Below are 27,831 nucleotides of genomic sequence, written 5' to 3' on the forward strand. Positions count from 1 at the left end.
CGAGAGAGGGGACCGCTCTCTTTCAGCTAATCTCGCAGGGTGGGTTGTTGCGTGTGAAGCAAAGGCCTCGGTTAAGGCCTCCTCCAGTGGCCTGTCAATAATTCACCTGGTTTTGCATACCGTGCAGTAGGGAACTGTAACCTTTGTCGTCCGTAAATGTTAATTTTTTCTGGGCATCAGAGGACGCAGAGTCTCTGTACCTCTGGCTCCCTTCACCCTTCCGGCCTACGGCTGGTAGGCTGGACCCCAATTCTCCGCTCCGCAGGTTTAGAATATTTTGGGGTCTGAGTTCGGGAAGCTGTGGGGGCCTCCGTGTTTCAATCCACACGCTGCCCCTCAAACCAACAAACAGTGACAGAAAAGTTTTAAAAGGTGCAAGAACTGGGGGGGGGGGGAGGAAAAAGAAGAAGCGAACATCAGAAAAATCTTCCGGCTTTAAATCTTCATCACAATTCAGTTTCATCACAACGCCGTTTATTTACAGAGTGGCCCGAGCTAACCCCCTCCCCCCCATACTTACAGCTCTCGTCCACAACACACACGTCAATTTTTCAGCAATGTCAATAGCACCATTTGAGTATTATTTAAAATAAAATATAAAAAGAAAATCAGGAAGGATTTTGCCGCAGTCACTACAACAATTCACAATCTTTTACATCTGGGACGAAGTTATCTGAGCGCGGCGGGGGGCGCCGTATGCAGATCCATCAACAGCGGAGGGATGCGCCGGCCGTCACTGGGTTGCCCCCCCCCCCAAAGACGCCCAGTTGGGCTCTACAAGAGCCTTCGGACCATATAGTTAAGATTGCCGCCATGTCTGTATAATGTTACTTCCACATCGCTGTCGAAAGAGGCGATCACACGGAACAGTTTTCCGGTATTTGTCTTCAAGGAGAAAAAGAAAGAGAAGCAAATGAATAGCGACAACTGATCAATTAAATAAAACTGCTGATAACATACTGCCCTTGTACAAATCTATGGTGAGACCACACTTGGAATACTGTGTACAGTTCTGGTCACTGCACCTAAAAAAGGATATTACAGAGCTTGAGAGGGGGCAGAAAAGAGCAACCAGAATGATTAGGGGACTGGAGCAACTGCCCTATGAGGAGCAGTTAAGGTGCTTAGGGCTGTTTAGCTTGGAAAGAAGGTGGCTGAGGGGAGACATGATAAGAGGTCTATAAAATTATGCATGGTGTGGAGAGAGTGGACAGAGAGAAGCTTTTCTCCCTCTCTCGTAATACTAGAACGCGGGGTCATCTGCTGAAGCTGGAGGGTGAGAGTTTCAAAACAGATAAAAGGAAGTATTTCTTCACACAACTCACAGTTAAATGGTGGAACTCCCTGCCCCAGGATGTGGTGATGGCTGCCAACTTGGAAGGCTTTAAGAGGGGAGTGGACATGTTCACGGAGGAAAGGGGTATTCATGGCTACTAGGTAAAATGGATACTAGTCATGATGCACGCCTATTCTCTCCAGGATCAGAGGAGCAGGCCTATTAGGTGCTGTGAAACACGGGCAGGATAATGCTGCTGCAGTTGTGGGCTTCCTAGAGGCACCTGGTTGGCCACTGGGTGAACAGACTGCGGGACTGGATGGACCTTGGTCTGATCCAGCAGGGTTTTTTCTTATGTTCTTATGTTCAATTAGGACCGGTATTTTCCAGGCCCGCTTTTTTCAAAGGTACAGAAAAGTCCCATATAGCTGCAGAGAGGCAGAACCTTTAAAGAAGCGCCTTCTGAAATACGAACATTAACTACTAAAGAAGAACCCTGCTGGACTGAGACCAGTGGCCCATCTAGTCCAGCATCCTGTCTCATGCAGTGGCTGACCAGTTCCTCTGATGGTTCAACAACAGGCCCAGGCCTTCCCCTGATGTTGCCTTCTGGCGCTGGGATTCAGAGGTAGACTGCCTCTGAATGGGGAGGGTGAGTGAATTGAAGAAACGGAGGTCCTGGAACCTCAACCCTTGTTTTACACGCTTGTAGCACTTTTAGACTGAAAGTGCAGGCCGTCTGCAGAGATTTGGGGAGGGGGGAGATTCAGCCACAACTCAGTAAAAATGGGGCTATTGTTCAAACTAACTTGCTTCAGGTCTTCCCTTTGCCTCAGAATTTCTGAGGCACCCAGCATGAGTGCTTTAATGTGAACACATGAACACATGAAGCTGCCTTAGACTGAATCAGACCCTTGGTCCATCAAAGTCAATATTGTCTACTCAGACCGGCAGGGGCTCTCCAGGGTCTCAGGCAGGGGTCTTTCTGATCACCTACCTGCATCGTCCCTTTAACTGGAGATGCCGGGGATTGAACCTCGGACCTTCTGCATGCCAAGCAGATGCTCTACCACTGAGCCTCAGCCCCTCCCCAAAATGACTGTAATGGTCAGGTGGGCTCAGATGGGACTAGATGGCCATTAGTGTCTGTCGGTCCCAAGCTGCGTACACCAAGCTGCCTTCTACTGAACCAGACCCTCGGTCCATCAAAATCATTACTGTCTACTCAGACCGGCAGCGGCTCTCCAGGGTCTCAGGTAGAGGCCTTTCTTATCACTTACTGCCTGGTCCTTTCAACTGGCGATGCCGGGGATTGAAGCTTCTGCATACCAAGCAGAGGCTCTACCACTGACCCATGGCCCCTCCCCATAATGTGGCACAGTCACCTTTTGCCTTTGGTTCATTTTCACTTTGGTCAACCTCTAAATCCAGTTTTACCAATCAGCACCTCTCCTCCCCCCTCCCTGGCCAAATCATGTCACTTGAATTTATCCCGTGCTTTGCCCTATTTTATGACTATAAGGAAGGTAGTTAAGAATCCCATCTTCTACCAGTTCACAGCAAAAGGAGGAAAGCCCACAACTGTTTTTGGCAAGGAAACGAAACCTCTTAAAACAAAACTTGAAGCGAGATCTGAGAGAGCTACCTTTACATCAAGGGTCATTCCAGGAGAGAGCTTTTGAGGAAAGGGGATAGAAAACTGCTCTTTGCCGGTCAGGCCCAAGGAACTCGCGTTTTCCCCAGGGAGGAACTGAAGCGGAGCGATGCCAATCCCGATCAGCTGCCCTTTATGGATCTTCTCATAGCTTTCAGCAATAACTGCTCTCACCCCCTGCAGGAAGGCGTTACGAACACACAGTCACACTCCCTTACAAACCAATAAAACGAAAGAAAATATTCTTCACATCCAAGATTTCTGTCCCCCCAATGCAAGGCCATCTCTTGCTCAAGGTAGAGAATTTGGGTTAAACAGAATATGCCGTGGAATGGGAGAGAAGGGAACCAAAAACTGTTGTGCAGAAACAAAGGAAAGAAAGAGACCTCTGGCAGCTTCCACCTTTGGAAGGTTGGGGCAAACCAGACATGTTGGTGTGTAGATGATATTACTGAATACATTGTCAAAGTAGGAATGATTATGACCTAAATTTGGAATCCACAAGGAATGAGTACCAACTTTAAAGATAGTTGAGTTGCATGAGTTTTTTCCAACAGCAGTTTCACTACGGTCCCAACTGGCTCATTCAGAGTCAGCCTAAACACAGCGAAACCCTTTAAATGTGCTTAGGTTTGCAGCCCTGCTTAGGGCTGCTCTGAAAGATGTGGTCAAAAAGGAAGACGGGTAATTTATCTGATTTCCAGACTGCTCATCAATCCTGAAGGAAGCCTGGGAGATCGTTTACGTAAGATAATAAAGAGCAATTAAACCTGGGGGGTCCTTTCGTTCTCTCTGGTGCATCGCTTAGCTCTCAGGGTGACCTGTGAGGTCACGGCGGGTATTTCTACCGTTTCTGTACCTTCTCGCTCCCCTGACTGTTGGTAGCATCGGTGTTTGAAAGGTTGGACAGAACTCCCTTGCGTATTTTTCAAGAGACAGATTTAAGTTTTTAAAAATCAACCAACCCCGAAGAATGCTTAATAGAAAAAAAAATAGTCTGAAGTTATGAGTGTTTCTAAGACTTGATACTTATTAATTCAATTAATAAACATACTAGTAAGAATGGTCCTTTGGCAGCCCAGTCTCTGGAGTTCCCGAGTCCGTACTTCGCGCCTGCCAAGATAATCAAAGGGATGTTCTCTTTCTGATATGCCTCTGCTGCATCAAATACATCCATCTGCAGTTTACAAATAAGAGACACAGAGAGGGAGACGGTGAGGTCACAGCCAATTCCCAACAGACAGATGCCTGCCAATAGCTTGGTTAGAACAACCGCACACCCCTCACCGTCTTCCCTGTCGGGAAATGAACCGTTTTAGGAGCCGCCTTCCCAATGAATTTGTTGAAGAGCTTGATGTTCGCGAAGGTACCTCGCGTCATGACAGCGTCGTTCCCGCGCCGAGCGCCGTACGAATTGAACTCACGGGGGGTAAGGCTAGAAAAGACCATAAAAGATACTCAGAGGACTATGTCTGCCTCCATATTCTGTTGACTAAGAGGGGAGAAAAAGAGATCCACAAAGTCAAGTGTGTCAGCAATAAATCAATGGCACCGACTGAAATTACTCTTTTCTTGGGGTGAGTTAAAGCTTGAGGGCCTGGTACCTGATCTTTTTCTGTCTCTGTGGGTGAAGAGATTACTGCGCAAATCCTGATCCACAGCAAAAGAAATTCAGTTCATCTTACTTTAGTTATGCCATTCACTATTCAGTGTACACTGCTGGAAGGAAGCCATTTATTGATCTTCCAAGCGTCCATACCCTTTGTTTGACAAGTATCTGGCAGCTGCGCTTCCTCTCGCGATGCTCCCAGCTGGCGAGATGTGGTCGGTTGTGACGGAATCCCCCAAATGCAGCAAGACGTGCGCGTTTTCAATGGACTGAAGAGGTGGTGGTTCTTTGGCCTGTTTGATTAACAAAGAACAGGAGTCAGGCATCGTTCCTGGTCTCAATGAGTGTAGTGGAGTCAGTGTGGTATAGTGGCTAAGAGTGTCATATTATCTGGGAGGCCAAGGTTTGAATCCTGGCATTCCTCGCAAGGTTGTTCTGAGAATAAGAAGTGGAAAGAAGAACCAGGTTCGAATCCCCGCTCTGCCATGGAAGCTCGCTGGGAGACCCTGGGCCAGTCACAGTCTCACCTACCTCACAGGGTTGTTGTGTGAAATGGAGGAGCAGAGAAGGATGTAAGCTGCTTTGGGTCCCCACTGGGCAGAAAAGCGGGGTATAAATGAATGAATTAAATTAAATAAAATAACCAACCCCCCACACTGATTCAACATACCAAATGGAAGTACCCCATACTTACAAGCTTATCAAAAAAAGAAGGGCATCTAATATACGTCGATTTCCAATCCCACGTAAATAAAACCGACTCTGGCGCATCCAGAGAATCCCACCGCTTATTACCTTTCTGCAAAAGAATTGAGGTCACACTTAAAGGCAATCGGGGGGAAATCAGTTTAGTTACCACTCTGCCTCGTACCAAAAACATGAATTACTTGATATAACAGTGCTAAAAAGAGCTAACCAACCTCCATTTTCTCCTTCAGGTCTTTAAACATGGATGATATCACCAACTCTTCTTCCACTTGCTGAAGCTCTTCTCGACTGGGCCAAATATCATGCAAGAAGATGCTTTTGCCGGTGGGATCAATCCCTAAAGGAGAAATTTCGCAGATGGTGACAATGGCCACTAAAAAAGACACCGAGGACATTTACACTCCCTTTAAAAGAAATTAGTTTAAAAAATTAATTCTGAACTCTATAAACATCCAAACATGACCAAGCTTCTACAATATAGTCATGCTATTTTATATTATGCTGCTCTCAGACTGCTCAGTCTAACTCAGATTCATTTCCTGACCAATAACCTCTTCTATCTGAAGAAGTGGGCTGTGACTCATGAAAGCTCATCCCCTGCCAGAAATATAGTTAGTCTTTAAGGGAGAGGGGCTGTGGCTCAGTGGTAGAGCCTCTGCTTGGCACGCAGAAGGTCCCAGGTTCAATCCCCAGCATCTCCAGTTAAAGGGACTAGGCAAGTAGTTGATGTGAAAGACCTCTGCCTGAGACCCTGGAGAGCTGCTACCAGTCAGAGTAGACAGTACTGACCCTGATTCAGTATAAGGGACCATGGCTCAGTGGTAGAGCCTCTGCATGGCATGCAGAAGGTCCCAGGTTCAATCCCCGGCATCTCCAGTTAAAGGGACTAGGCAAGTAGTTGATGTGAAAGACCTCTGCCTGAGACCCTGGAGAGCTGCTGCCAGTCAGAGTAGACAATACTGACCCTGATTCAGTATAAGGGACCATGGCTCAGTGGTAGAGCCTCTGCATGGCATGCAGAAGGTCCCAGGTTCAATCCCCGGCATCTCCAGTTAAAAGGGACTAAGCAAGTAGGTGATGGGAAAGACCTCTGCCTGAGACCCTGGGGAGCCACTGCCGGTCAGAGTAGACAATGCTGACTTTGATGGACCAAGGGTCTGATTCAGGATACGGCAACTTCATGTGACTCTTGCTACTGACACGAGTCTAAGATTAAAGATGAGTTTAGAAAGGGTGCACTTACCTAATGGCTCAGTCTGGAAATCGACATTCACAGTCCCAGCTATAGCATAAGCAACGACCAAAGGTGGAGAAGCAAGGTAGTTGGCACGAATACAGCTACAGAGGCGGCCTTCAAAGTTTTTGTTTCCAGACAAAACTCCACACGCAACTAAGTCGCCCTGAAAGGTAAGAAACCAATGTAACACACACATTTTTCTCAGCAATCTTACTGTCTCTCTTCTGAATTTTCGTGGCAGAGTTTCATTAGCAGCTAAGCTCTTTTATTTCTTGGCCGGTCGACAGGATAGAGTTTGTTCCGGCTGTTAAGACACACCTGCATTATCGCATTCTGGATCGCTTCTGGCAAAGGAGCAGTGTTCCCAACGCATGTGGAGCATCCGTAGCCAATTACATCAAATCTAGAGAGGAAACCAGGGTTACAGGAGAAGGTCAGTAGTGCCGGGGTGAACCCCGCTCGCTCATTCTTTGCAATTCAGTCACTGAAGCATCGTGGATCCTTACAAAGGATGTCAGGATGTGTATTATATAACAATTTTATGTATGACCACTGAGGAAGGCCTAGATAAGGCCGAAACGCATTTGGTGTTAGTTTGGTCATTGTATATATATACACATCAACGGTGAATGTGTAGTATGTAAATGTTTATTGTTTTTAGGTAGCCTATATCATAGGCCCTGTGTGATTTTAACATAATTGTGCACCTTGTAATTAAAACAGATATTTGCTGATATTTTACTAATGTTTAGCTCAACCCCTTTTGTTTCGTCCTTACAAAATACACCATTGGGGTTTGACACGAAACAAACATTTACTGATTTAAGTATTGACGAAAAGGGTCAGCCGTAACCGGCGATCTTACAAATAGTTCTTGATGAACACAACGTTCGTCCTCCTTTCCCTAATCTTGACACCACACCTTGGACGCAAATAATAAATTAATTCCAAAAGCATGACCTGCGCCTTCACCAAAGGCTTCCTGGGAAACGTCCCATTAGCTGGGAAAAAGGGATGAAAAGGCAAAACAACTAGCTTCTGAATTCTGAGCCGAAGACTGTATTTCAAGGGCAAAGGTATTACACTAAGCATACACTCGGTACACTCTGAATATAGCTTTGCACATATTCTTTGTAACTTCTGCGTATAAGAAATACATACCCAAGTTTCTTGAGGTATGGCAGTACTCCACTGGAACTGAGATAGTGCGTGACCATTCCACTGCCGGGCAACAAGCTAGTTCTTATATAAGGTTTCACCGTCAGTCCAGCTTCAACGGCTTTTTTGGCCAACAAGCCTAGCGAAAAACATACCGAGGGCGGGGGGAAATGACAATACAGGTTTCGACATGGAAGCAGAGGTGGCAAAATGATATTGCAGACAGGAGAATTTTATTACAGCAGGGACGCTCTGCGTGCAAGTAGAAGACCCCAGGCCCTGTAGTTGGGACTTTTTAATAAAAACAAGCAAGCCTCAAGTCAATCGGGTTGAAGAGCCCTGTCTAAGGCCCTGAACAGCCGCCAACCTGTATTAGTTGCCATTTGTGCTTTCTTTCAATATGATTTTTAATGTTTTTAATATAGACATCAGCACCTTAAAATGAATATATTTCTATACATACATTTCTACACATCATTCTATACATCATTTGATTCTTTTCCCACCCATACTGAAAAGTGACTCAGTTCTGCTGCCTGCTACAGGATTTCCCCTAACGAGAGGCAAGTAGGGCGTACCTGCTCCTAGCATGACGGAGGGGTTGCAGTTGTTTGTGCAGCTGATCACCGCTGCGATGACCACCGACCCGTGAGCCAGCTGGTACTCGTTCCCTTCGAACTCGACCGGAACGACGTCGTTTTGCTTCTCGGGGGGGATCTGAAAGCCTTTAAAGCCAGCCTGGGGGACAAGACGTTTTACAGCAAAGTCAAATCACGCAAGGGATTCATAACTGATTTCAGGCAAGGAAGGAGACTGAAGAGTTGTGTGATGATACACAGTGTTGAGTGGACAGAAAGCCACCTCCCCAGGGGGAGAACTGACATCCATGTGGCAGTATTGTCTGCACAGGTTTTTTTTCCAAATCTATGTCAATGTCCTCCTGGTCCACGTGGCTGACACAGGCTAGTGAGGATCAATCCATTCTCTTGGCTTTTTGCTTCTCCCCAATCTCACCTGTCGTTAGGGGAGCCAGATCCCTCCTGGCAACGTTCAGGAGGCTTACTGGTGGTGGTGGGGAGGCCCATTTTCAACACGCACCAGAAGTGACATTGGTGTACCACTGGCAACACAGGAGGCTCTGGTGTTTGGCAAACAACTCTTCGGCTTCACCAGAGAGTTTCTGCCCAAATACCAGTGCCCAGCGATGCCAATGACACGCTGTCACTTCTGGTGCATGTCAGAAGTGATGTCGCTGCATCACTGGCCTAGGTCTCCCCCACACCAGTAAATACCCCTGCCGACCAGCTGAGCAGCAGCAGGGCTGGAGATCTCCCAGTGGGGAGCTTATCAGCCCTACCTGCTACAGTGCCCAAGCGGAAGTACCTTGAAGCAGCCTTTTGGACATGGTCTATAATTTTCCAACATCACAAATGATGGGAAAGAATTTACATTCTTTTTTTGGGGTGGGGGAGAACCCCATGACAGGAAGAAAGGGTTCCTTTTCCAGTGGATTATACTCGGGAGATGGTGAGTGCTCCTTCCCTGGAGGTTTTTAAGCAGAGGCTAGGTGGCCATCTGTCAGCAATGCTGATTCTGTGACTTTAGGCAGTTCATGAGAGGGAGGGCATCTTGGGCATCTTCTGGGCATGGAGTAGGGGTCACTGGGTCTGGTGGGGGGAGGTAGTTGTGAAATTCCTGCATTGTGCAGGGGGTTGGACTAGATGACCCTGGTGGTCCCTTCCAACTCTATGATTCTGATTCTACTCTCTATACAAATATGAAGAAGAGTTGGTTTTTATATGCCGACTTTCTCTACCACTTAAGGGAGACTCAAACCGGCTTACAATTGCCTTCACCTCCCCACAACAGACACCTTGCGAGGTAGGTGGGGCTGAGAGAGATTTGACTAGCCCAGGGTCACCCAGCTGGCTTCATGTGGAGGAGAGGGTGAAACCAATCCAATCCACCAGATTAGCCTCCAGCGCACATGTGGAGGAGTGGGGATCAAACCCGGTTCTCCAGGCCAGACTGCACCGCTCCAAACCACCGCTCTTAACCACTACACCACACTGGCTCCCCAGTTCCAGTTCCAACAGCAGCTTCACAGACAGACAGACACATTCAGTTACACCTACCTTCTCATTTAAGCATGCCTGGAAATCGCTTTTCATATCTGTAACGGCCACTCGATCCTGTGCCCTTTTGGGGCCACTGACGTACGGCACTATGGAGCCCAGATTTATGTGTACAGTCTGACAGGGAGGGGGGGAAAAACACTATGTTAATTATTTCCCCATAGAATACGAGGTGCTGGAAAGCTCTGTCAAGCTCCTTCTCAGAAAAAAAGCTTGGAAGCAACACTTAAGAGCGCAGCAAAGGAGGAAAGGCTGGGCTGGATTCAGCAGATCCATTCTGCTACAGCAGGAGTCCCCAACCTTTTCCAGCTCAGTCGGTAGAGCATGGGACTCTTAATCTCAGGGTCGTGGGCTTGAGCCCCATGTTGGGCGCGTGCTTTGGGGAGGGGTCGTGGCTCTGTAGCAGAGCACCTGTTTGGCATGCAGAAGGTCCCAGGTTCAGTCCCCGGCATCTCCAGTTCAAGGGACTAGGCAAGTAGGTGGTGGGAAAGACCCCTGCCTGAGACCCTGGAGAGCCACCGCCGGTCTGAGTAGACAAGACTGACTTGGATAGACCAAGGGTCTGATTCAGTGTAAGGCAGCTTTATGTGTTCCTGTGTTCACCTTTGGAATTCTGACAATGTGGTGGGTCCAGCCACAAAACGTCTTCCACAAAACAGCCGCCACAGCTGACATTTAGTCGCACACAATGAAGACCCTTGCGCTGTGCTGGCAGCTGCCGCCAAAGCAACATTTTTAAAAATCCTCACAGCCGGGATGGGACAGCAGGGACTTAACGGTCGGATATAAACCTTCACAGGCTGAGATGTTTTGAAAAGAAGCAAAGCCATTCTGCAATCACCTGGGAATATTCAGGTTCTCCTGCGGAAAGCTGATCGTTTCTAAACAGTTTCACAGTTTTAAGATATGTTTCCATGGATTTCAGCTTCACCTCGTCAAAGCCTAAAGGAAACATTTTTTTAAAAAAAATTAGAAAATATTCTGTGGAAACAAATCTCACGACTGACTGCTGCGCCACGAACACGCTTAATGGGAAAAAAATTCAGCCAAATTAAAGGCTGCCCGATGTATGCGGGGAAGTTTTGACAGGATACCAGCAGTACAGATGAAACCCCAATCTTACCTCTGTGTTGTAAATGCTTGAGCGTCACATTGTCGATAGGGAAAAAGCTCAAAACAGCCCCGTACTCCGGACACATATTGGCAATTGTGGTTCGGTCGCCTATGGAGAGCTGGGAAACGCCGCACCCGAAGAACTCCACGAATTTCCCAGACACTCCTGCTTGCCTCAGTTGCTGTTAGAAGAGAAGCAAACAAGGTTCTCAAGGTTTCTCAAGAAAACAAGGTACTCAAGATTGTAGATGCTGTCTGTTATTCAGCAAGTCTAGCTGGGAATACCTCTCGAAACAATATGCAGAAAACAAAACAGTATGTTTTCAAATGTAAGCCTTCTAGATTACGATTTGCCCATTTTTAGATGTAGTCTTTTTATCATAGTCGCTGTAGTTACTACGTGAGGCAGCTACTGGGTATTGATGTGTTTCAGTTAATTGCAGGGCTCAGATCACTGTTGGGGCACTCTGAAAGGTGCAAACAGTATTTTAATTCCCTTTTTAAAAATTATCAATGGTTGTTTGTCCTGGCCGGCTCCTTTAGTTGTAACTGCAAGCTGTTCCAGATAGTTTACATTTCGTCTTATCTTTTTTCTTCCCCCCTCCTTCACCCTTTGCAGTGCATTAGAACTAAAGTTTCATGTTTTATAGGTAGTGTTGTGTTTACAAACGGTGTAGCAATTTCGTTGTATGTGTATGCGCTATATGAGCAATAATTTTTTTTTAAAAAGGAAGATAAGAAAACAAAAACCCACAGAAATATTGCATGTGGAACAAGAAGGAACATTGTGGCGCCAATCTGTTCAGTGCTAACTCCACCCATGGAAATAAACAGGGCTGCCTTTAGGCCTCTGAAGAAGTCGTAACTGTGTGTGTGTAAAGCGTCGTCAAGTCGCAGCCGACTTATGGCGACCGCAGCAAGGGGCGTTCAAGGCAAGTGAGAGCCAGAGGTGGTTACTGCCTGCCTCTGCAGAGTCTTCCTTGGAAATCTCCCATCCAAATACCAACCTGACCCTGCTTAGCTTCTGAGATCTGACGAGATCAGGCTACGCTATACCATTCCATGTCCTGAAGTCATGAGCGGATCACCTTAATTTGGTCTTAAGGCCTTTACAGGAGAAGGGAGAGAAGAGGATGACATGCGCAGCCCAATGTGGCGGCAGGCAGTCCTGGCGCCTTCAGCTGCACTGTGTATGTGCAAGCCAAAGTCGTAACCACTACAAGCTACACTGCCAACTCTTAAAGATCATAGAATCATAGAGCTGGAAGGGACCACCAGGGTCATCTAGTCCAACCCCCTGCACAATGCAGGAAATTCACAACTACCACCCCCCTACACACACACCCAGTGACCCCTACTTCATGCCCAGAAGATGGCCAAGGTGGCCTCCCTCTCATGAACTGCCTAAAGTCATAGAATCAGCATTGCTGACACATGGCCATCTAGCCTCTGCTTAAAAACGATTCTTCCCCCTTACAGGGATTTCAAAAAACAGTGAACACACCAACGGCAGAAGGAAAGCAGTTTTAGCTTGGTCTCGCGGATGGGCGGTGCTGCACATAAATAAAGATCTTGGCCTGTTCCTGACCTAGCTCTACAGATGGTCTCATTATCTTCCTTGTTTCGCTTTTGTGGTTGGGATATTACAAAACCACATCACTCCAGAGTTCTCTGGAACAGCTTGCGTAAGAACCCGGGGACTCGGTGCAGAGATGGAGCGGGCCCCAATTTACCTTCGTGATGCTCAGGACGATGTCTATTGATGTGGCGAGCAGGCTGGCCGAGCCGGTCAGTTCACACCCAACCACCTCGGGCAAGGTCAGGACGACTGGCATTCCGAGCATGACCGCCTCTGTTTCGATGCCACCGACACCTGGAAGGAGAAATTACCGCCTTTTAACAGCTTGTTAAGCAACCAAATCGCTGTTAAATGTTAGAGAGGCTCCTTGTAAATCTCTTTACCTTAAAGTTAAAGGCTACTGAATATTTCATGGCAAGGAGAGTAATAATAATTATAGTACCCCCTTTTTAATCTAGCCGGAAGGCATGCACACCGTTAAAGGTGTTAAAAAAGGTATTTTCCAAGTGCTGCAGGATTCTGGCTGCTGTTACTGTTGCCGTCAAGTTGCAGCCGACTTATGGTGAACCTGTAGCGTTTTCAAGGGAAGAGATAGTTTGCCATTGCCTGCCTCTGTGAAGTGACTCTAATATTCCTCAGCGGTCTCCCCATCCAAGTACTAACCAGGGCGAACCTTGCTTAGCTTCTGAGATCTGACTAGTCTGGGCTATCCAGGTCAGGGCAAGCAAGATTTAGGCAGCACAGTTCTAACAGTCATATAATAACTCAGATAATATATATTTTAAAAATCAATCTACTTTTTTGACAGTCCAACTTAAGATTTTTCAAATTTGTCTTAATGACCACAGAAAGGAAACTATCTCCTCCCTCCACGAATACTTTACTCATGCAAAGAGTTCCACAGAAGAAGAGTTGGTTTGTATACGCCAACTTTCTCTACCACTTAAGGAAGAATCAAACTGGCTTACAGTCACCTTCCCCTCCCAACAGACACCCTGTGAGGTAGGTGGGGCTGAGAGAGGGTGACTAGCCCAAGGTCACCCAGCTGGCTTCGTGTGTAGGAAACGAATCCAGTTCACAAGATTAGCCTCCGCCGCTCATGTGGAGGAGTCAAACCCGGTTCTCCAGATCAGAGTCCTCCGCTCCAAATCACCGCTCTTAACCACTACACCACGCTGGCTCTCATAGTCAGCTACAAGAATGAAGGCTGTGTGCCCAAGTGCAGGCTACCCCAGGTATTGACTCAGTGGGCTTTGTGGCTGAGTAGGAATTTGAACCCAGATTCCAACACTCTAACCACTACACCACACTGTACCCGTTCTTTATTTAAACATCCTTGCTGTACTATAAGGCGGCCAACAGGAAGAAATCAAGAACCACTTTATTGCAGAAGTAATGGAGAAACCGATGAACAGTTAATGCAAATAAACTTACCCCATCCCAAGATTCCCAAGCCATTCACCATTGTTGTATGGGAATCAGTGCCAACAACGCTGTCCGGGTAGAGGAAATCTTTAACGTCAAACACCACTCTGGACAAATACTCCAAGTTCACCTGGTGGGCCATTCCTGTTCCAGGAGGAATTACTGAGACGTTCTGGATCATTTTGGAGCCCCACTGGTTTATTTCAAAAGAGGGTGGGGGAGGGAGAATGACAAGTTAACTTCACATTCTCTGAACCTGGCCAGTATGAGCATTGTTAACTGTGAACACAGACAGGTAAACCGGAGACTTCTAAACACCTTCCCTATCTACTTGGGGGGGGGGGGGACACAAAAAAAGAAGAATAACTTGGCAAATATAATTAGCAGGTAAAAAGCAACATTAATGTGGCAGTTGATGAAATATTTCCTACTTCACACAGTCGTTCTATTGAGTTCTACTGGGAACACAAGAAGAAGAGTTGGTTTTTATATGCTGACTTTCTCTAACAAGGAAGAATCAAACCGGCTTTCGATCACCTTCCCTTCCCCTCTCCACAACAGGCACCCTGAGAGGTAGGTGGGACTGAGAGAGCTCGAAGAGAGCTGTGACCAGCCCAAGGTCACCCAGCTGGCTTCAAGTGGAGGAGAGGGGAAACAAATAGAGTACACCAGATTAGCCTCCGCCCGCTCATGTGGAGGAGTGAGGAATCAAACCCAGTTCTCCAGATCAGAGTCCACTGCTCCAAACCACCACTCTTAACAACTACACCACGCTGTTAACCACTACACCACTACAAACTGCACAGGAGTTCTGTTAAGTCTTTTCTTGAGGTTCGACACGTCAGCAGGAATGAAAGCCAAGGTTTTCAGCTTAACAGATCTGTTATCTTTACTATCTACGCAGACTTTTTTTTTGTTCCTCCCAAAACTCATTTTCAAAAACAGGGGAAAGGACTTCAAGATTAACATCACATCAGATTTATCATGATTTCCAATAAGCAATTCTGAACGCTCTTTTGCTGGGCCAAGCTATCTGCAAACCAACATACCTTGAAAAACTGGAGTCTCTCTCTATTTCTACCAAATTCCACCTCCTGGTTTTTTAACACTGTTTCAGGCCTAAGAGGGGGGACAAAAAGAAACCACAAATAAAAGTTAATCTCTACTTTGCCAATATTCAGCTGATCGTTGCTAACTGGTTTTAACATGGGAAGTGAAACGGCTGGTGTCTCCATCCCATAAGATTGTGTCATCCTAAGAAAGGCCAGCTTCATGTCAAGAGTACTGCAAATGACCACTGCCTCTGCTTTGATTTGCTTGAGGCAACTTATGCAAATAAGACCTCCTAGAAAAGGAACCGGTCTGTAAGATCACACTGCTGCCGGGGGAAGCAGTGTGCTTTCTAGCAGTCATTCTTAGAGGACGCTAACCTCAGAAGCCCTGGGAAAGAAGAAGGTGGATGATTCAAAAGATTTCTCTTTGCATCTGGTCCTTTGTACCGCCAATAGGAAAACCAGCAAGGCAACACAGTAGTGTTTTTCACTTGAGGAACTTCCAGCTATTAGACAGAACTCTATTGGACAAGTCAGCAGTTTCTATAAGGATACATTCTCACACCCCCCCCCAAAGTATTCTCCTTGAACACACATTGGTCCATCAAGGTCAATAATGGGGAATACTATAGTATGAATTATCTTGATCTAGAAGAAGACTTGGTTTTTATATGCTGACTTTCTCTACCACTTAATGGAGACTCAAACCGGCTTACAGTCACCTTCCCTTCCCCTCCTCAAACAGACACCCTGTGAGGCAGGTGGGGCTGAGAGAGCTCTAACAGAGCTGTGACTTGCCCAAGGTCACCCAGCCTCCGCCGCTCATGTGGAGAAGCAGGGAATCAAACCCGGTTCTCCAGATTAGAGTCCACCGCTCCAAACCACTGCTCTTAACCACTACACCACGCTGGCTCTCTACTAGTACTAGTTTAAATAAAAAATGGAAGGTGCAACTATGATTAGCAATTAGCATTATTTGGTATTTATCGGCATGATAAACTCAACAGAGGCATCTACCCTCCAATATATCTTGATTCCGCATCTCAAAAGAGTCTACAATGACATAATTTCAGAGGGTCAAATACCGAGTTCCTGGGAAGAAGCTCATATTATGCTCATCTCCAAAGACGAACGAGAGAAACATTCACCAAAGGCATACAGACCCATACCTTTATTAAATGTGGATTATAAAATTCTAACATCTATTCTAACTGAGAGACTTAAAAAATGTGTTCATAAAATAATACACCCAGACCAAACAGGATTTATCCCAAAAAGACAATTGAGAGATAATGTAAGAGTGGTACTAGCGGCTACGAACTACACAAAAGAAGTGTAGAAGAAGATGGCTATGCTATTCTTGGATGCAGAAAAAGCGTTTGATAACGTGTCATGGAACTTTTTAATAGCGGTACTACATCAAATAGACCGCAGGACGGAATTTCTGACGGCGATCAGCGACCTCCGCAGAGCAAAAGCAGACCAGCAGCTTACTCGGGCACTGGCTGAAGATGGAAAGGACACAGCAGCGGCGTGTTCTCAATCTGCACCGAAAGCGGCCCCGCGCTGCGGCTCGACTCGCCGTCGCACGGCCCTCTGCAGCTGGCCCGACCTCTGCAGGGCGCTTTCAGCGGGGACAGTTTTGCCGGCGGCCTCTGCGGATCGCCGCCTCCAGGATTGGGAGTGTTCTGTATTGCACTGTTATAAAGAAGAAGTGTTAACTGCCAGGCATATTTAAAAGGGAAACACACACACACAGTTTAAAAAGGACATACAGGTCCAAGTCAGCACTTACGACATATGAGCCAAAGACCTACCGGAACCTAGCGCAGTGTGAGAGTTAGAGGGCTGGATAAAGATCTGGGAGACCCAAGTTCAATCCCCCCTCTGCTCGGTGACCTTCGGCCAGTCACACACTCTCACCCTAGCCTACCTCACAAGGTTGTTGTGGGAATAAAACAGAGGAAAGGAGAGCAACGTAAGCTACTTCGGGTCCGCATGAGGAAGAAAGGTAGGGGTACAAATGAAGTGAATAAACAAATACTCTTGCACTTGGAGGTCAATTGTTGGGGACTGGGCAGATTTCAAGGAGACACAGTGAATATCTCATCACCACTGATGGGGATAGACAGTTCAACATACACTTCAACATTGACAAAGACTTGGTTTTCATACCCCACTTTTCTCTCCCTTTAAGGAGTCTCAAAGAAGCTTACAATCTCCTCCCCTTCCCCTCCCCACAAGAGACACCTTGTGAGGTAGGTGGGGTTGAGAGAGTTCGGAGAGAACTGTGACTGGCCCAAGGTCACCCAGCTGGCTTCATGTGTAGGACTGGGGAATCAAACCGGTTCACCAGATGAGAGTCCGCCACTCTTACCCACTATACCATGCTGGCTCTCCAAGAAAGGAAATAAGGATTTTTTTTAATAAGATTCCTCTGTGGCCCATTCTGGGCTTACCCACAAGCAACATTAACCCCTTTCCAAGTAAAAACAAACGGCAAACACTAGCTTTACATTAAATACCATTTACTGAAGTCGATCTGCAAAGAATGGTCCACGGTGAGATCTGTTGGGCAGGCAGGGTGAACTCTCATGGGATCTCCTCCAAGATTTTTCACAGCTTCCCTCATAGCGGCAAAATCCACCATTGCAGGAATCCCACTGGAAAAGCGGAGCCAGGAGCACAAGGATTAAATGCGGTGAGGTGGTGGTGGTAAATCTCACCACCACCACCTCGGCACAACACATGGGCATGCAGGGAGTCAGTACAATCATTATGCTGTAAAGGAATTCAAGCACATGTACCTGCAAGTCCCTCAAGCCTAGAACTTCCCTAGTTTTTAACTGCATCCTGAGCCATATAGGGTGTGGTATAAGCAAAACAAATACCAAGTCTTTAAGAGGGGAGTGGATATGTTCATGGAGGAGAGGGGAATTCATGGCTACTAGTAAAAATGGATACTAGTCATGATGCATACCTATTCTCTCCAGGACCAGAGGAGCATGCCTGTTGTATTGGATGCTGTGGAACACAAACAGGATGGTGCTGCTGCAGTTGTCTTGTTTGTGGGCTTCCTAGAGACACCTGGTTGGCCACAGTGTGAACAGACTGATGGACTTGATGGGCTTTGGTCTGATCCAGCAGGGCTTTCCTAATGTTCTTATGACAGTCAGAAGTTTAACTATGCGTGTAAGTTTAGACTGGCGGTGACTATCTAAACACTGTGGAGGCCCCACCCTGGACGCTCAGGGAGCACGCTGCTGGAAGAGATCACGAGAGCTAGTTAAAATATAACTTACGTAAAATCTTGGAGGAGAACCCTGGCGGGACAGAAGGGCACTTCAACCTGGTTCTGTTTTGTTTTCCAGTCCAAGATATTCATCACGTCTTCTTCTTTCACTAGGAAGCCATCCCAGTTGCGGACGGCGGCTTCCAACAGGACCCGTACGGAGTAAGGCAGGCTATCTGTGTGGAGAGAAAGTAACAGAGTTGACCAAGGAAATATTTTCAGAGCTTGTCGGTCTTGTGCTGCTGCTCCTCTTCTTGAAGAGAAGAGTGTAAGAGTGCCTCTAGGAAGCCCTCAAGCAAGACAACTGCATCTTGCCTGTGTTCCACAGCACCTAATACAATAGGCCTGCTCCTCTGATCCTGGAGAGAATAGGTATGCATCATGACTAGTATCCATTTTGGCTAAGTAGACATGAATACCCCTCTCCTCCATGAACATGTCCACTTCCCTCTTAAAGCCTTCCAAGTTGGCAGCCATTACCACATCCTGGGGCAGGGAGTTCCACAATTTAACTATGGCTTGTGCGAAGAACAAACCTTCCCAGTCCAACAGAGGTGCTGCCAGGTAAGTCACATCTCTCAGACTCTGCACCTTGCTCATGCTTTGTTTTCAGGAGATCAGCACTGATATTCTGGGAGAGTAGATACAGCTACATAGATCTGTTCTTCTAATTAATGTGGTTAACCTTGTGTTAACTGGAATGTCTTCTACAAACTAGAGACTCCTGAGTTCTTACAGTAAGACCGCAACATGCAGAGGTGCTGTCTACTGATGCTTTGGAATGAACATTTATTGTTATACTCAACTTTTCTCCCCAAAGGGCTTAAAACATTCTCCCCTTCCCCATTTTATCCTCACAACAACCCTGTGAGGTAGGTTAGCTTGGGTGTGTGCAACTGGCCCAGGGCCACCCAGCCAGCTTCCATGGTACAGAATGGACACATGAACACTAGAAGCTGCCTTATACTGAATCAGACCCTCGGTCCATCAAAGTCAGTATTGTCTACTCAGACTGTCAGTGGCTCTCCAGGGTCTCAGGCAGAGGTCTTTCATATCACCTACTTGCCTGGTTCCTTTAACTGGAGATGCCGGGGACTGAACCTGGGACCTTCTGCATGCCAAGCAGATACTCTGCTACTGAGCCACAGTCCCTCCCAGGGGATTTAAGCTTATGTTATTTAATTCACGAAGGTAAGTGGCAATAGAAAAGATGGGTGAAAAGAAGAGTGCATGCTAACAAGTTTAACAGGTCCCTCCGCTAGCTGTTCAGCTCTGGAAACTGCGAACTGCAGCTGCAGGGTTTGCCAGCCCCGTTTAAATTAACTGTGCTTTACAAGGCAGGCCGTGTTAATTTCTCCCTAATTAGGTGATTCATCCCAAAAGCTAACTGGAATAAGAAGCTACTTCTGACTCAGCAAGAGTTCCACTTTCCCAGGGGCATAACAAAAACATTTTATACCTCTTGCAAACCCCCTCCTTTAATTTAAGAGCATGCAGAACTTTTCCAACTGAACAAATTCAATAATGATCCTGAAGGTTCTCAATGGACAGCTTTCTACAGTTTTCTCAGAACTGAATCTCTCCAATCTCACTTGCAAATATTTAATTAGCGAGACTCCATCAGAACACAACGAACTGAATGTTTAATTTTGAGAGATCACAGCTAAAAACTTCTCAGATACGGATACGCCTCTCACAAATGTTATAGCAAAGTTGACATTTGGGTACCACTGCCAATATATCCTCTGGAATGAGGTGTGCCGGAACATCTCTCAAGAACATCCTCTTTCTCCACCCTGGTCTCATCAGGAGCCTACCTCATCAGGAGCCTACCTATAACCATGCTTCTGGTTCTGCTTCCAAAAAGGTACCTGAACAGGTTCTCTCAATGGGGGACAAGAGCAGGTAGAAAGCTTAGTGCCTATGAAAATGGAAAAAGGCGGGGTGGAGCACATACACCACTAAGTCCTCAGCATCTTAAGTTGAAAGGACCTCAGGTAGCCAGCCCTGGGAAAGACATTCCTCTCCCCGAGACTTTGGAGAGCTCCTGCTAGTCAGAATAGACAGTACTGGACTAAAAGGACTCAGTACATGAACCTACGAGGCTGCCTTAAATGAGCTTTTCAAAAGCTGCACACAGCAGGAACTGTTTGTATTTGTGTTTTACAAGATAACATTTGCAGGCCAGCAGGAGCTAGGCTGAGCAAACTGATAAACAAGAGCTATGCTCCTATGCATGCACATAGGGCGCTATTCCACTCAACTCGACTTACTTTTGCGTAAACAGGCCCAGGATTGCATTGTAAATCTAACAGGGTGGACTTTAGACCTCTGCAAATGTACACTAGCAGTTGCATTGCTGTTACTAAACATTCTTGGAAACTAAGCAAGAGAGATTCAGGAGGCCAAGTAAACAGGGAAGTTACAACTCATTCCCAAAAACACTGCATTTTTCCAGGCTTTTTAGTAAGAAGAAGAGTTGGTTTTTATATGCCAACTTTCTCTACCACTTAAGGGAAACTCAGACCAGCTTATAATCACCTTCCCTTCCCCACAACAGACACCCTGTGAGGTGGGTGGGGCTGAGAGAGCTCTAACGGAGCTGTGACTTGCCCAAGGTCACCCAGCTGGCTTTGTGTGTAGGAGTGGGAAAACAAATCTAGTTCACCAGATTAGCCTCCGCCACTCATGTGGAGGAGTAGAGAATCAAACCCTTTTCTCCAGATCAGAATCCACCGCTCCAAACCACCACTGATTAGAACGCGGGGTCATCTGCTGAAGGTGGAGAGATTCAAAACTGATAAAAGGAAGTATTTCTTTACACAACACATAGTTAAATTGTGGAACTCCCTGCCCCAGGATGTGGTGATGGCTGCCAACTTGGAAGTCTTTAAGAGGGGAGTGGATATGTTCATGGAGGAGAGGGGAATTCATGGCTACTAGTAAAAATGGATACTAGTCATGATGCATACCTATTCTCTCCAGGACCAGAGGAGCATGCCTGTTGTATTGGATGCTGTGGAACACAAGCAGGATGGTGCTGCTGCAGTTGTCTTGTTTGTGGGCTTCCTAGAGACACCTGGTTGGCCACTGTGTGAACAGACTGCTGGACTTGATGGGCCTTGGTCTGATTCAGCAGGGCCTTTCTTATGTTCTTATGACAGTCAGAAGTTTAACTATGTGTGCAACATCTCCTTGAGAAAATGCTGGTGGGCCGGTAAATAAAAGGGGCCAGGGAAGCGAAAGAGATGAGAGCTGTGTTTGGCTAGATCCCCTTGGAGAAGCCTCAGAGGGGCTTCCAGCGTATCAGGGATTTGCTCTGGACTCAGCTGGTGGCTGCACAGGTCTGGGAGACGAGGATGGGCATAAGCCATACCTGTTGCCTTCTTCTGTGCCGCTGGCTCCAAGAGTGCAGCCAATGCCTCGGGCAGAGATCTCACCCTGGGTGCCTAGCAAAGTGCTGCTGTTGGCACACACACCAGGATCTGCCTATCCCTTGAACTCACAGATTATTGGTGGTCTAGGCATATCCAACACTGTACAGTATCTCAGTATCTGAAGAAGTGAGCTGTGGCTCACGAAAGCTCTTACCCTACCAGAAAATATTTTTGTTAGTCTTTAAGGTGCTACTGGACTCTTGCCCTTTTCTACTACTGCAGACAGACTAACACGGCTACCCACTGTGTACAGTCTCAGTCTGTGTAACAGTTAACAGCCTTGTTAATGTTCATTTAGTAAACTAGAATCACTTTGCAACAAATCTGTGTGTGGGAAATCAACCTACTTTATGAATATTGTGACAAAACGTCAAAAATATATATTTTTAATGCCACGGATCTCCACGGAACAGCTTTCAGAATGCTACCGAACTGATTCGCATCTTAAATCGCCAGTCGGTTAGAACATTTCTGAGGAAAACCAGGGAGGTCACATTGCAAAACAAAAGGTGCTTAAATATTGCTCTGTAAAATGCTTGAGATGAACCCGTTAACTAGTTTAGGGAAGCCATAGTAACACAAAAAAGTAATAAAAAAGTAGCTGTTACCATATTTGGTGCCTCCGAGTTTAGCGACGTTGTAGAATTTCTTTCCTGTACTGTCCTTCAATAGCTCAATTAAGTGCTGGAACGGGCAGTCTGAAAGACAAGTCACACAAACGTTTAAAAAGTTCATCAAAATATTTAAACAGCACAGATTTAGACAGAGTTAAATACTGACCTGAGATTGCTAGCCCTAAGCATGAGTAATAAAACAGAAGACACAAATTCATAGGGAACGAGTCTATTGAATGCTACCGACCGCAGTGGCTAAGTGGAGCCTCCATGTTCAGAGGCAGAACTGAATACCATTTGGTGAACAGCAACGGTAGGGAGGGCTATTGCTGTGCCCTACTGATGGCCTTCCCAAAGGGTTCTGGATGACTCTGGGCTGGATCCAGCAAGGCACCCCACATGATATAGCTTGTTGTTTTTTTAATATGGATTATTTACAATGAGCTTATGCAGTCTTAACTTGTAAACTGCCTCAAGCGAGACCCAGGAGAGGCGGCACGAACATTTCCTAAATAAATAAATAAATAAATGCTCTGCTGTTACATGTTCAAGTAGCATCTTAATACACGGAACGTTTGATCGCTGCCAAGTAAGAGTCCTTCAGACTGCAGCCTTAAACACTGGAGATGTTTTTATGTCTCACACGAACACATGAAGCTGTCTTCTACTGAATCAGACCCTTGGTCCATCAAAGTCAGTATTGTCTGCTCAGACCGGCAGTGGCTCTCCAGGGTCTCAGGCAGAGGTCTTTCACATCACCTGCTTGCCTGGTCCCTTTAACTGGAGATGCCGGGGATTGAACCTGGGGCCTTCTGCATGCCAGGCAGATGTTCTACCCTTGAGCCACAGTCCCTCCCAACACTGGACTCTCATGTGTTCAAAGTACACACAGGTGAACAACTGCCGGGTAACAATACTTGTTCTGCAGTATGAATTTGGGAGGACGTGTGAAACCACCACAAGTACAGTTTTTCACACAATATAATGCTTCTGGCCCTTTGCTATTGTGTAGTAAGGTAAATTAGTTCGTCCTCTGCCAAAACTTTCTCAACCCTCCCCGCTCGAGTTATGTAACAGATGCAAGAGCTGGAGGAATAAAAAAGGCTCCACTATTTTAATCAAGGATCTCTTCCCCACCCTAAAACAAGAACACATGATACACATGGGCCAAAATCCACCACTGCCTCAATAGGGTGAAGCACATATAAGATTGTCCTGGGTTGTTTTATTATTAAAAAAACAGCGTCAATAACAAAAGCTTAAAAACTTTACACTGCTGGGAATTAAATAAGAAGCTGCAGAGCCAGGTCTTATGACTTTTTATTATATAAGTTAAATACTTTGATTATAGTTTAAAGGGAGTTTATGTGACTGCTAATGAATTATGTATAAACGGTAATCCTCTTGGCTGCACAATGCAACGCTCGATTATATATTTATTTTCCATTTATGCATTGCAGATTATTTATAAATGTTTTGTCACCAGAAAGTCAAGCTTGGTAAGACTGAAAAACGAAACACGTTTCTTAAATATTGCTGAAACAACAAGGTATGTGAGCCAAATTCCCTGTTCACTAAAGGAACAGACTATACATATTCCATTCAGTGTTGGTGGCTTTCAGGAGATGGGGTAGAATACTCACGTGTCACTTATTTACCAGCAAATGGTACCATTCATAATTTATCAACAACTTTACAGTTTTTATTAATGTGAAATCAAAGACAAAAAAAATAGAAAGAAAGACACTTTCTCATAACATGCTAAAACACATTCAGTCCAATAAGATTCTGAACCATTTTGCTGAAGCTATTTTCCGGGGGGGGGGGGGGTCAGGTCCATCCAAATTAGATCCTACAATCATTTCTATTTCCTCTACTATATGAGCAAGCACAGATCCCTTCAAAAGTCATACAGAGTAATAAGCGGAAAATAAACAGAATAGGAAACCCATGGCTAAATTAGATGGGGGGGGGGGCTGGAATAAAAGGAGAACAACAAATGAGTCAGAGAGCAAATGTGACAAGCAAAAGCTTTTGTTCGTAAATATTGATGCAGAATGGTTATTAGAATTCTATAAAAAATGCCAAGTCCTCTTGCCTGCTTCTCTTTGGGTGTGGGAAGGATAGAACAAACAAACAAGCCCTGTGCCTGGACCAAACTATCTCCACCACCAGAAAACTTACATCTCTCCATCCCTGTACAGAGAAAACTAGGATGCCAGAGAGAGGAGTTCCAGGTTAATCTACACACATTTTTTAAAATGCAAAGATTTTTTTTTAAGACCCAAGCATTCCTTCATGCAAAACCTCTTTTGTTGAATTTTTTAAATCTTGATGCAAAATTGCTATTAAAAAAAACAGAAAGCAAACCTTCTGGCCTGCTTCTCCCTGGAAGGAGGGATCATTTAAAACAACAACAACACACCAACCCTGTGTCTGGAATGTACCACTACAGGCAGACACTCACATGGTTGAATGTTCCACAAACTCCCTCCCTCCATCCCCCCACAGAGGAGAAAAAAAACTGTTAGGCATTATAGATTAACCTGACATACAAATTATTTGGCATCTATAAATACACACACGTATGCATATATATGTATGTTTATGTATCTATACACCCACGCATACACATACATGCTAGATGCTTTTAAAAAGAGTTTGTTCGCAAATTAAATCCAGGCATATAAATAAAAAACTTAACGAGAGAGAGGGAATCTTCAAACATCTTGCACATTTAAAAAAAAATGGAGAAAAGGGTCCCCCTCACATTAGTCAATTTTTAATGCAATCACTTGGGCTGTTCGTAAGAAAGGCCCTTCATACTCTGTAATATTTTTTCATATGCATGAATTTGTGTGTGCTGTTAAGGGAACTGAAAGTTCCTTTTAGGGCTGCTAACTCTGTGTTGGTAAAATTCCTAGAGGGACCTCAGTGGGGGAGAGGACATCAAACCATAGAGCACACTCTCCAAAGCAGCTAATTTTTCTCCAGGGGAACTGATCTCTGTCATCTGGAGTTCAATGTTGATTCTGGGAGATCTCCAGGCCCCTCCTGGAGGTTGGCAACCCTATTGCTAATCCCCCAACCCAAACCCAGCCTTTCTTCACAGGCCTTTCATCCCCCAACCCTCCATCCAGGGCCTACGTCTCTCATTTCCTACACTATGAGAGGTGGAATTGCCAAGGCCTGGTGGGGAAATTCCTGGAGATTTGGGGGTAAAGCATGAGGGTGGTATAATGCCACAGAGCCCACCCTCCAAACGCAGCTAATTTTTCTCCAGGGGATCTGATCTCTGTCCTCTGGAGTTCAGTGCTGATTCTGGGGGATCTCCAGGCCCCTCCTGGAGATTGGCAACCCTACTGCTAACCCCCCAACCTTACCCCAGCCCTTCTCCCCCACAAAATCAGAGCCTATGTCTCTCTCATTTCCTACACTATGGGGGGGGGGGGAGGAAGGTGCCAAGGCCTGGTGGGGAAATCCCTGGAGATTTGGGGTGGTGGTGAAGCATTGGGGGGGGGAGATGCCAAGGCCTGGTGGGAAAATCCCTGAAGATTTGGGGGTGGGTGAAGCATTGGGGGGGGGGAGATGCCAAGGCCTGGTGGGGAAATCCCTGGAGATTTGGGGGGGGGTGAAGCATTGGGGGGGGGGAGATGCCAAGGCCTGGTGGGGAAATCCATGGAGATTTGGGGTGGTGGTGAAGCATTGGGGGGGGGGAGATGCCAAGGCCTGGTGGGGAAATCCATGGAGATTTGGGGTGGTGGTGAAGCATTGGGGGGGGAGATGCCAAGGCCTGGTGGGGAAATCCCTGGAGATTTGGGGGGGGTGAAGCATTGGGGGGGGGGAGATGCCAAGGACTGGTGGGAAAATCCCTGAAGATTTGGGGGTGGGTGAAGCATTGGGGGGGGAGATGCCAAGGCCTGGTGGGGAAATCCCTGGAGATTTGGGGGGGGGTGAAGCATTGGGGGGGGGAGATGCCAAGGCCTGGTGGGGAAATCCCTGGAGATTTGGGGTGGTGGTGAAGCATTGGGGGGGGGAGATGCCAAGGCCTGGTGGGAAAATCCCTGAAGATTTGGGGGTGGGTGAAGCATTGGGGGGGGGGAGATGCCAAGGCCTGGTGGGGAAATCCCTGGAGATTTGGGGGGGGGGTGAAGCATTGGGGGGGGGGAGATGCCAAGGCCTGGTGGGGAAATCCATGGAGATTTGGGGTGGTGGTGAAGCATTGGGGGGGGGGAGATGCCAAGGCCTGGTGGGGAAATCCATGGAGATTTGGGGTGGTGGTGAAGCATTGGGGGGGGAGATGCCAAGGCCTGGTGGGGAAATCCCTGGAGATTTGGGGGGGGTGAAGCATTGGGGGGGGGGAGATGCCAAGGACTGGTGGGAAAATCCCTGAAGATTTGGGGGTGGGTGAAGCATTGGGGGGGGAGATGCCAAGGCCTGGTGGGGAAATCCCTGGAGATTTGGGGGGGGGTGAAGCATTGGGGGGGGGAGATGCCAAGGCCTGGTGGGGAAATCCCTGGAGATTTGGGGGGGTGAAGCATTGGGGGGGGGAGATGCCAAGGCCTGGTGGGGAAATCCATGGAGATTTGGGGTGGTGGTGAAGCATTGGGGGGGGGGGGAGATGCCAAGGCCTGGTGGGGAAATCCATGGAGATTTGGGGTGTGTGTGTGAAGCATTGGGGGGGGGGAGATGCCAAGGCCTGGTGGGGAAATCCGTGGAGATTTGAGGGGGGGGGTGAAGCCAAGGCCTGGTGGGGAAATCCCTGGAGATTTGGGGTGGTGGTGAAGCATTGGGGGGGGGGAGATGCCAAGGCCTGGTGGGGAAATCCATGGAGATTTGGGGTGGTGGTGAAGCATTGGGGGGGAGATGCCAAGGCCTGGTGGAAAATCCCTGGATATTTGAGGGGGGGGGGGTGAAGCCAAGGCCTGGTGGGGAAATCCCTGGAGATTTGGGGGAGGTGACGCATTGGGGAGGGGGGGTCTAATACCATAGAGCCCAACCCTCCAAAGCAGCCATTTTTCCCCCTCCAGCAAGGGGGGCAATGAATCCCCATAGCTGCCATTCCGGGAGATCTCCAGGCCCCGCCTGGAGGTTGGCATCTCCAATGAGGGGCTGGGGTGGGGGGGAGGCAAAGAAAGCCCTCCGTGGGCAAAGGCCTAGAAGGCCCCGATGAGGGGAGGGGGGGCAGTCTCCCACCTTGGGGGGGGGGAGAAAGAGATCAAAGGAGGAGGGGGGAGGGCTCCTCGGGGCAGGAAGGTTCGAGAAGGGGCTTGTGGGAAAGGAAGGGGGGGAGAAGAGAAGACCCCCCCCCTCTTTCTCCCGTCGCCATTCCTCTCCCCCCTCACAGCTCACTGACCTGGCCTGGCCGGCTCCATCGCTGGCGACCATATTAGTCCCTCAGGAGACGTTAAAGCGAGGGGGGGAGGGGAGGGAGGCTGAGGAGGGGGCGGGGACCGACGTGAGAGGGGGCGGGGCCTGGACGCCGCGAAGCCCCGCGAGATCTCGGGCCCAGCCGGCTTTCGCCCCGGCTTCTTTCTCCGCC

General features: G+C 47.2%; 1 protein-coding gene across 1 annotated transcript; it reads right to left on the bottom strand.

Moving 5' to 3' along the window:
* Positions 1-754: 754 nt before the first annotated feature.
* Positions 755-27,728, bottom strand: IREB2 (iron responsive element binding protein 2). The gene is made up of 22 exons (XM_056865988.1): positions 27,646-27,728; positions 22,284-22,373; positions 18,249-18,414; positions 17,472-17,609; positions 16,441-16,644; positions 14,944-15,013; positions 13,904-14,087; positions 12,624-12,763; positions 10,901-11,072; positions 10,619-10,719; positions 9,778-9,894; positions 8,221-8,380; positions 7,646-7,781; positions 6,803-6,887; positions 6,491-6,647; positions 5,460-5,584; positions 5,234-5,338; positions 4,690-4,832; positions 4,218-4,365; positions 3,985-4,107; positions 2,922-3,107; positions 755-885 (listed from the first exon to the last, which is right to left on the bottom strand). The coding sequence occupies exons 1-22, from the start codon at positions 27,662-27,664 to the stop codon at positions 775-777; spliced, it is 2,880 nt and encodes a 959-aa protein (XP_056721966.1). The 5' UTR covers positions 27,665-27,728; the 3' UTR covers positions 755-774.
* Positions 27,729-27,831: the final 103 nt, after the last annotated feature.

Source organism: Euleptes europaea, chromosome 20, assembly GCF_029931775.1.
Source record: "Euleptes europaea isolate rEulEur1 chromosome 20, rEulEur1.hap1, whole genome shotgun sequence".
NCBI lineage: Eukaryota > Metazoa > Chordata > Lepidosauria > Squamata > Sphaerodactylidae > Euleptes > Euleptes europaea.

Excerpts from the sequence above, each read along its gene's own strand:
- IREB2 (XM_056865988.1), bottom strand. Across the intron at positions 14,088-14,943 it reads AGAGACTCCAGTTTTTCAAG|TGGGGCTCCAAAATGATCCA; the intron begins GTATGTTGGTTT and ends GAAATAAACCAG. Across the intron at positions 12,764-13,903 it reads CTTGGGAATCTTGGGATGGG|GTGTCGGTGGCATCGAAACA; the intron begins GTAAGTTTATTT and ends TTCTCCTTCCAG.